The sequence below is a fragment of the Salvelinus alpinus genome, chromosome 29 (genome assembly GCF_045679555.1).
Source record: "Salvelinus alpinus chromosome 29, SLU_Salpinus.1, whole genome shotgun sequence".
In the NCBI taxonomy this organism is placed as follows: domain Eukaryota; kingdom Metazoa; phylum Chordata; class Actinopteri; order Salmoniformes; family Salmonidae; genus Salvelinus; species Salvelinus alpinus.
In genome coordinates, this window is record NC_092114.1 from 30,868,726 (window position 1) to 30,878,487 (window position 9,762).

The 9,762-nt window shown below is 42.7% G+C and overlaps 1 protein-coding gene across 7 annotated transcripts in view; it reads left to right on the forward strand.

The window, feature by feature from the left end:
• LOC139558427 (receptor-type tyrosine-protein phosphatase U-like) overlaps positions 1-4,951 on the forward strand; it is a 291,923-nt gene extending 286,972 nt beyond the window's left edge. For all 7 annotated transcript variants that reach the window (XM_071373548.1, XM_071373551.1, XM_071373553.1 and 4 more), the window contains 2 exons: positions 2,622-2,757; positions 2,982-4,951. In XM_071373548.1, the coding sequence (XP_071229649.1) occupies positions 2,622-2,757; positions 2,982-3,062 (217 nt within the window). In that variant the 3' untranslated portion in view covers positions 3,063-4,951. The remainder of the gene's footprint in view (positions 1-2,621; positions 2,758-2,981) is intronic.
• Positions 4,952-9,762: the final 4,811 nt, after the last annotated feature.

The following is a 9,762-nucleotide window of genomic DNA, read 5'->3' on the forward strand; positions in this document are numbered from 1 at the left end:
AAAATGGAAGTACAACTATCCAAAGGTGCAGAATTATGGGCAATGGCTATCTTTTTATGCATATTTCACAAAACAATTTCAGACACATCAAATCCAAAATTATTCCTGATATATTTTTTAAATTAAAATAAGCACATTGTATGCAGGATCCATTTATCAGTATCATCACAATCCAATTCCATGTATTCAATACAAAGGCTGGTTTGAACATGTACACTTTCCATTGGTCACAGAAACACTGTCCACAATAGAAATAAAGAAAGGTGAATACAATGGAGGAACACAACTGATATTAATGTATAGGCCTCAATCCACACCAGAGCAAAGCTTTGTTATGGAAGGTCACAATGTCGAAGATGATGACTTAGTAGTGAGGCGTTACAAAGTAACGTGTTACAGTAATAACTTTTTGCTGTAACGAGTAATATAACAGAGTTACTGTTCTAATTTGCAGAATAATAGTACAGTTACTGATCAAAGAAATAGATTCTTACTTTTATTTGTGATCATTATTCCCTCTCTGTTGGCGGAATATAAATAAATCTACCTGCCCCAGATTCTAATTTGTCCTCACTAAATTCCCGTTTACGCACGCAGGCACACCTACTAACTGCTTTAGTGAGGGAGATGAAAAATGGCATAAGCTTCGAAAGCATTGACTTTCTCAGTGTGGAAGTACTCCCATTACTTTGATTTGGTCGGACAAAATGGTAAGAATTGAATTGTAAAATGTAAACTATGCCCTTGCGAAAAACACCTTTCCACTGCTAGAAACATAACTTCTGATCTCTTGAAGCACCTGCAAAGGCAACACGCCAACACAAAACGTTTAGCGAAAGACCCGCAAGACCTGACCATGGGTGCTGAAGGTGACTGTAGGCCTACCTCATTCAAACAACCAAGGCTTGATTTGAATCATTCAGGAGGACCAGGGAGAGATGAACAAGCTTGTAGCTGGGTATGTATTAGAGGAAAGGCTGCCCTTATCCACGGTACAATCCCCCTATTTCAGACGGATACTTAGGAAAATACCGATGACAGTTTACATTGTGTGAGGACGCGCAGCGTTTTGCGGTGTAACACAAAAGTAATATAACGAATAGTGTAACTAATTACTTTCCTCAGGGAGTAACAAGTAAAGTAATTTGTTATTGTTGAAAGAAGTAAAAGGTAATATATAACTTTTTTTGAGTAACCACCCCAACACTGCTAATTACTTAGAAGTAACCCAACTTCATTCTCTGCATCTCTGCATGTCCTCAATAATGTAAATAATTATAGCAATTAGACAGTCCCCATTGCCTAGATATTTCCATATATTGTACATGGTATGACACTGGTGGGGTGGTTTAGAATTTTGATCAGTAGTATTTACTGATTTCCGGAAGGACACACACATAACAATGTTATTTTCTGTAAACAGAACACTTAACAGTGAATTTTGTATTCCCTGATGACATTTGTATTTAAAGTTTTGTATTCCCTAATGACATTTGTATTTAAAGTTTTGTATTCCCTAATGACATTTGTATTTAAAGTTTTGTATTCCCTAATGACATTTGTATTTAAAGTTTTGTATTACCTAATGACATTTATATTTAAAGTTTTGCTAAAGGTGGTCTAAGATATGCAAGTCATGTACAAAGGCAAGTAAATGATCAGAAGTCCTGTAAATATATTGTATCATTGCTGTTCTCCTAGATACGATTCCACACAGGTCCAAAAATTGCTTGTATGCGATTGAGCTGTAATCTGAGGTCATACCTTGCTTCAGTAGATTGTGTTATCGTGTTAGTTGTTAAACTACCAAGTGGGATCGGAACCATCAAAATCACATGTTTTTGAACGATTACTTTCTACTCTTTAACACACTGAGCCTGCCTGTGTGTAGTGTTAAATGTGGCAGGATAAAACGTCAACCCCCAAGTGTTCACTACTACACTCCTCCTATTTACCAGAACACTTTTCATAATTACTATAAAAGGGATCCGCTCTAGGCTCTAGTTCCCCAGCCTCTTCTACACTTCACCAACACTACATATCTCTATCCAGCCTGGATTGGTCTCTGGGGTTGACATGCTAACTCTGCGTCCCAAATGGCACCCTACGCCCTATATAGTTCACTATTTTTGGCCAGCCTTATGGGTCCTGGTCAAAAGTAGTGGACTACCATAGGGAATAGGGTGCAATTTGAGACTCACTCCTGTATTAGATTTACTTCCTTGTTTCTGGATTTAATGAGAAACATTCCTCAGATGCTAGTCTTCAAAGTTCTCCGCGTTGCTGTTTTTCTGATAGCCTCCTTGATCCGAGTCTCAGACTGAGCTGTGACATTTCACTTTACGGCTTCAGCCTCCGTATCTTCCCTGCTTACTACAGACGTGACTCATATTGATGTCTGTGTCTGACTGTCTCTCTGTTTGTGACAATGTCTGTGTTTGGGGCATGTGTCTGTGTGTCTGTCTGTACAGGTTTCTGCAACATATACCCTGGTTTCGCAACCTGACTTATTCTGACACATTTCGCAACACAGGCTACTCTCTCAGTGGTCACAAAGTGTATACATAATGATTCATAAGCACTGACCCACGTGTCTGTGTTTCTCCCTGTGTGTGTAACAGAAACGGTGGCGGTAGGAGCGGTACGTTCTGCGCTTGTACCATGCTGCTAGAGATGATCCGTCATCACAGCGTGGTGGATGTCTTCTACGCTGCCAAGACGCTACGCAACTCCAAACCCAACATGGTGGAGACCATGGTAAGTAATAGCCTTTATTTAACCAGGAAAGACCTTTTTTAGAAACTCTTTTGGTAGGGGGACCTAATATGGTGGACAGGAGCATGCATGTCTTAAGGCTCAATTCAGTCAAACTTGCAGTGGTTTACAGGATTTACACACTCAAATACAGATCGCTGATTGATTGAATTCAAGCTTGAACCTATTGCAAAGTAGAGAAATGTTGACACCTGTGTTGTTTTCAGGAGCAGTACCGGTTCTGCTATGACCTGGCCTTGGAGTACCTGGACGCCTTGGACTGCCTGAGTGAGATAGAAGTGAGATAACACTGATCCCAGATCAGCTCAGGCTCAGGGGAGATGGAGTGGAGTCCTGGGCCTAGCCTGGATCTCAGCCTGGGTCCCCATCACCTGGGCCTCCCAGCCTGGTCCTAGCCTGAGTTTACAGCCTGGGCCTGAGTCTGGGTCCACACTGCTCTGCTTCTCTCGCTACACTTCTACATCTTGCACTGTATTTTCAGACCTGCTCAACCCCAGAAGGAGTGTAGGGATAGAGGCCTGAGCCTCAGTCTGCTGTCTTGGCCCGGTACCGGCCTGGTCCACACCACTCCGTCTTGGGTCTCCCTTTGGGTCTACAGCCTTGGTCTAGCCTGGTTTCTGCTCTGCTCCGCTTCCTTCTCTTCTCCTCTCCCAGGTCTGGGTGATTCAATGTATCTGCTGCCATAACTGACCTGGGCAAAAGAAAACAATGATAGTGAAAGAGAGGGAGACAGAGAGAGATGATGGGACATGCTCCTACCTTCTACCTGTTATATACTGTACTATTGTCCTTTCCCTTGCATTTGTATCCCTCTGTAAGTTACTATTTGTTCTGTGCCACATACTATCTGCCAAACCCAAGGAAGAGGACAAGGAAATGGGCAGGATCATTCTCTTCTCATTGGACGTTTTTCTGGTCACATGACCACTGGTGGTATACTCAAAAGGTCTCTGCAACTTCCTGCCTTATTTTACTATGTCAATGACAACAACAATTACAACAACAAAAAATACAAAGTAGAAGCTGAAGTTTAACAACAAGACAATGACATCACATACAACTGCAGCAAATAAAATATGTCAACTATTGGGTGATCTTGTGTGTTTGTTTTGTAATACGTGCAATGATCTTGTAAATTATGCAATGATCTACTGTTGGTGAACATCCGATGTTGTTACTGTACACTGGTGTTTTCTCTGGTGAGGCTGGAATGGCAGAGAATACGTTTACAAAGAGAATGGCACTGAATTTATGTTGGGTGCGTCTATCCTATGGTCATATTGTACAGAAAGGACCTATCTTGTTTATTATTTATTGTTTGTGTAAATAGATTGTTTTCCAGATGTTTATCGATGTTTGTCGTATTAACTCTGTGCCAATCCATTATCTTTGTGTTTATGAACAACATGGTCTCATTAGAATATGTCAAAATAGTGACGTTTAACCATTGTAGTTATATGCCACCCAGTTTGACATATTACTTTTATGTTACGTCTGGTGACATATTACTTTTATGTTACTTTTGGTGGCATATTACTCCATAATGAGATATGTCTATAAATGACATTGGAGTTATACAGTACTGTATGTCACCCAATTTGACATATTACTTATATGTAATTTCTGGTGACATATAGCTTTATATTTGTAATGAGTTATGTCTGCTATAAATGAGGACCACTTGAGCACCTGCATGCCAGTCAGTCGTTAGTGTTTCCATTGCAGTTTGTGACCCAGTCTGCTTCAGGGGACCGTCCCCACTGCTACCAGAGACTGGAGTTGCAAAATTCCCATAGCTTTACCAAAATTCCCAGGTTTTCCTGAAATTCTCAATTGGTGCATTGCCTGAATAACGAACCGAAAAACACAGAGGGATTCCTCTAACTAGGAATCCTCTAACTAGGAAACCTCTAACTGGGAATCGTACAACTGGGATTTTAGGAAAGCCTGGAACGTTTGGGGAAGTTACCCAATTTTGCAACCCTACACGAGAACCCCTATATTAAGAGAGATCAATGTAAAAAAAAGAACATGATGTGTCTCTAGTTGTGGGAACAAAGGTGATCAGTTTGTCGAAACTAGTTGCTTTTTAAATTTGTATTTATTCATTCAATGTGTTTTATTTTCTAAAGAGTGTATAAATGAAAATAAATAAACTATTACGATGTTGCTAATATCATATGATTCATGCATTTTCTAGGTAATGTTTTTATTTTGCGGCACTTTTTGCGACGTGTGATTTTAGTCACACTCTTTCATGCACTTCAATTAGCTTTGGCTATCACTTTCTTGCAGGAAGCATCTTATAAGTATTTATGAGAGTGAATGTGATGACATTTGACGCACGCACACACACACACACACACACACACACACACACACACACACTATTACAATGTTAAACAAGAACCCCAGTATTTTCTGTTGACCTGTAGTTACATTTTTCCTTATCATTTAATGAAGTGCAGCGTTAATGGTCTGCTGTTATCATATGACCAGACTGACTGGCTGGTTCTGCTACAGAGCCCTAATTGAAGAAGCCTGATGAATCTATTGATCCAGTCTACACACCATCCCACCCCAGAGAGACAGATAGCCCACCTTACCAACTCATTCATCATAGAGATGTCCAACAAGAACATTGGCTGCATTCTTTAGATTTATTTTCATAACGTTCATAAGCATTGACCTTTTAACCTTTCACCCCTCTATCTTCAGTCTGTTCATTGATCTCTGCCTTTCTCTCTCTATCTTTATCTCCTCCCTCCCCTCTCTATAACTGAGTGGAAATGCATAAACAGTAGAACAATTTCTAGCACAGAAACAATCAACAAAGGATTATGCCTCGGTCAAAGGTAGAACAGTTCCGCTTTTCTTCTGAGTCTACCTAGTGCTAACAGAGAAGTCCTTTTGAGTCTACCTAGTGCTAACAGAGAAGTCCTTCTGAGTCTACCTAGTGCTAACAGAGAAGTCCTTCTGAGTCTACCTAGTGCTAACAGAGAAGTCCTTCTGAGTCTACCTAGTGCTAACAGAGAAGTCCTTCTGAGTCTACCTAGTGCTAACAGAGAAGTCCTTCTGAGTCTACCTAGTGCTAACAGAGAAATCCTTCTGAGTCTACCTAGTGCTAACAGAGAAGTCCTTCTGAGTCTACCTAGTGCTAACAGAGAAGTCCTTCTGAGTCTACCTAGTGCTAACAGAGAAGTCCTTCTGAGTCTACCTAGTGCTAACAAAGAAGTCCTTCTGAGTCTACCTAGTGCTAACAGAGAAGTCCTTCTGAGTCTACCTAGTGCTAACAGAGAAGTCATTTTGAGTCTACCTACTGCTAACAGAGAAGTCCTTCTGAGTCTACCTAGTGCTAACAGAGAAGTCCTTCTGAGTCTACCTAGTGCTAACAGAGAAGTCCTTCTGAGTCTACCTAGTGCTAACAGAGAAGTCCTTCTGAGTCTACCTAGTGCTAACAGAGAAGTCCTTCTGAGTCTACCTAGTGCTAACAAAGAAGTCCTTCTGAGTCTACCTAGTGCTAACAGAGAAGTCCTTCTGAGTCTACCTAGTGCTAACAGAGAAGTCCTTCTGAGTCTACCTAGTGCTAACAGAGAAGTCCTTTTGAGTCTACCTACTGCTAACAGAGAAGTCCTTCTGAGTCTACCTAGTGCTAACAGAGAAGTCCTTCTGAGTCTACCTAGTGCTAACAGAGAAGTCCTTCTGAGTCTACCTAGTGCTAACAGAGAAGTCCTTCTGAGTCTACCTAGTGCTAACAGAGAATTCCTTCTGAGTCTACCTAGTGCTAACAGAGAAGTCCTTTTGAGTCTACCTAGTGCTAACAGAGAAGTCCTTCTGAGTCTACCTACTGCTAACAGAGAAGTCCTTCTGAGTCTACCTAGTGCTAACAGAGAAGTCCTTCTGAGTCTACCTAGTGCTAACAGAGAAGTCCTTTTGAGTCTACCTACTGCTAACAGAGAAGTCCTTCTGAGTCGTACCTACTGCTGAGTCTACCTACTGCTAACAGAGAAGTCCTTCTGAGTCTACCTAGTGCTAACAGAGAAGTCCTTCTGAGTCTACCTAGTGCTAACAGAGAAGTCCTTCTGAGTCTACCTAGTGCTAACAGAGAAGTCCTTCTGAGTCTACCTAGTGCTAACAGAGAAGTCCTTTTGAGTCTACCTACTGCTAACAGAGAAGTCCTTCTGAGTCTACCTAGTGCTAACAGAGAAGTCCTTCTGAGTCTACCTAGTGCTAACAGAGAAGTCCTTCTGAGTCTACCTAGTGCTAACAGAGAAGTCCTTCTGAGTCTACCTAGTGCTAACAGAGAAGTCCTTCTGAGTCTACCTAGTGCTAACAGAGAAGTCCTTCTGAGTCTACCTAGTGCTAACAGAGAAGTCCTTCTGAGTCTACCTAGTGCTAACAGAGAATTCCTTCTGAGCCTACCTAGTGCTAACAGAGAAGTCCTTCTGAGTCTACCTAGTGCTAACAGAGAAGTCCTTCTGAGTCTACCTAGTGCTAACAGAGAAGTCCTTCTGAGTCTACCTGGTGCTAACAGAGAAGTCCTTCTGAGTTTACCTACTGCTAACAGAGAAGTCCTTCTGAGTCTACCTAATGGTAACAGAGAAGTCCTTCTGAGTCTACCTAGTGCTAACAGAGAAGTCCTTCTGAGTCTACCTAGTGCTAACAGAGAAGTCCTTCTGAGTCTACCTAGTGCTAACAGAGAAGTCCTTTTGAGTCTACCTAGTGCTAACAGAGAGGTCCTTCTGAGTCTACCTGGTGCTAACAGAGAAGTCCTTCTGAGTGTACCTAGTGCTAACAGAGAAGTCCTTCTGAGTCTACCTAGTGCTAACAGAGAAGTCCTTTTGAGTCTACCTAGTGCTAACAGAGAGGTCCTTCTGAGTCTACCTGGTGCTAACAGAGAAGTCCTTCTGAGTCTACCTAGTGCTAACAGAGAAGTCCTTCTGAGTCTACCTAGTGCTAACAGAGAAGTCCTTTTGAGTCTACCTAGTGCTAACAGAGAATTCCTTCTGAGTCTACCTGGTGCTAACAGAGAAGTCCTTCTGAGTCTACCTAGTGCTAACAGAGAATTCCTTCTGAGTCTACCTAGTGCTAACAGAGAAGTCCTTCTGAGTCTACCTAGTGCTAACAGAGAAGTCCATTTGAGTCTACCTAGTGCTAACAGAGAAGTCCTTCTGAGTCTACCTAGTGCTAACAGAGAAGTCCTTCTGAGTCGACCTAGTGCTAACAGAGAAGTCCATTTGAGTCTACCTAGTGCTAACAGAGAAGTCTTTCTGAGTCTACCTAGTGCTAACGGAGAAGTCCTTTTGAGTCTACCTAGTGCTAACAGAGAAGTCCTTTTGAGTCTGCCTAGTGCTAACAGAGAAGTCATTTTGAGTCTGCCTAGTGGTAACAGAGAAGTCCCTCTGAGTCTGCCTAGTGCTAACAGAGAAGTCCTTCTGAGCCTACCTAGTGCTAACAGAGAAGTCCTTCCGGACCACCAGGGTTGCTAATGTTGGACTAGATGAAATCACAGAAACTATGTCAAACGGCTGTTAGGTCCCAGAGGACTGGATTGAGAAACACTGGGTTGTCGTGTGTGAGTGTGTGTGTGGTTGTGTGTGTAGGCTACTGTCACTCCACAAGGGAGTCTTACAGTGGAGGTGAATGTTGTTACTGTTGGATGCTTACAGTATGAATGAGCATATGAAATGTAATGATGGGTGTATAACAAAATCCCCATTGTGTTGAGAGAAACAGGTTCCATGCAGATGAAACCTCTCTTCGCTCTGCATCCGTTTGTGTCTGATAACTCCTGGAGATGGCTCAGCCATTGTGGGGTTTTGGACAGAAAAACACATCTCCTGGGATCTCCATCACCCTCTCCATTTTCTCCTCCTTTCACTTTTTCTCTTTCTGAAGCCTACCTGAATGCTCAGGCAGTGTCCATCATTGTGGCTATTCCCAAGCTCCTTTTTTTGCAGATTCAATAATTTGCTGTGTAGTGCTGGGTGAATGAGAGGAGGAAGAGACGGGCTCCCCAGAGAGTCACAGGAAGCAGGTAAGACACTCACCTGGATGTCTTGTTTTTGATACTATTTATGTTGTCTTTTAACTGTCACATCTGATGGATCCTGTTAGGTCAAACCCCTTAGCAGACATGTGTCTATGCCTCTTCAAACGTTTGTTCGCTAGCTTTTAGGAGTTGGACTGGTAGTCGGTGCCAGACTGAGAGCCTATGCTAAACAATACCTGAAATAATCTATTTGACGCGTCCAACCTGTTGGTTTGTAGGAGACAGATGGTCTTAGGACAAGGAGGATGCCTGCCACACTGCAGCTCTCTCTCTCTCACACACAGACACACACCACCCCGAGGGGCCCCAGAGCCAGAGTGGCCCCTTATCGCTCCTACACAGATCCCTGTCATAGTCGGACTTCTCAAATGTCACAGAATGGTTTGGGGCTTCAAGAGATTTCCAGCCGGCCAGGGTTATAGTGGAGACCGCTTGGCGTGTGTGTGTCTGGCCAGGATTTTACTGAGTGTGTATGCAGCTGGTCCTGGCCTGGTGCCCTGGCAGAGTAGCAGCAGTTTCGTGTGTGTTTCTCTGCATGTGTGGTGGCATCTTGGAAAAGCCTCAAGACTGTGACGGCAATGGCACGCAGTACTACGGCTGCTGCTGCAACTGCAAATAGAGCTCTTATCCTCTCCCCCACTGTCCCTGTCTAAAGGCCTGTCGTTTTAAATGGATCCCGTCATGCAGAGGAGCAGATAGACACAAGAATCAATTAATACTCTCCTCGTTCTGACACTGAAACACCACGGAGTTTAAAACACCACGGAGGCGTGTGGAGACCTGTGTGTGTGTGTGTCGCAGTGTGTCTCAGTGTGTGTGTGTCCCAGCATGTGTGTGTTCCCTGTCTGATGAAAGATTCAATTTGAACCCACTTTATCTCTGTGTGAAGTCATCTTTTTATCTTTAGCATGACTTCACATGCACATTAAATCAAA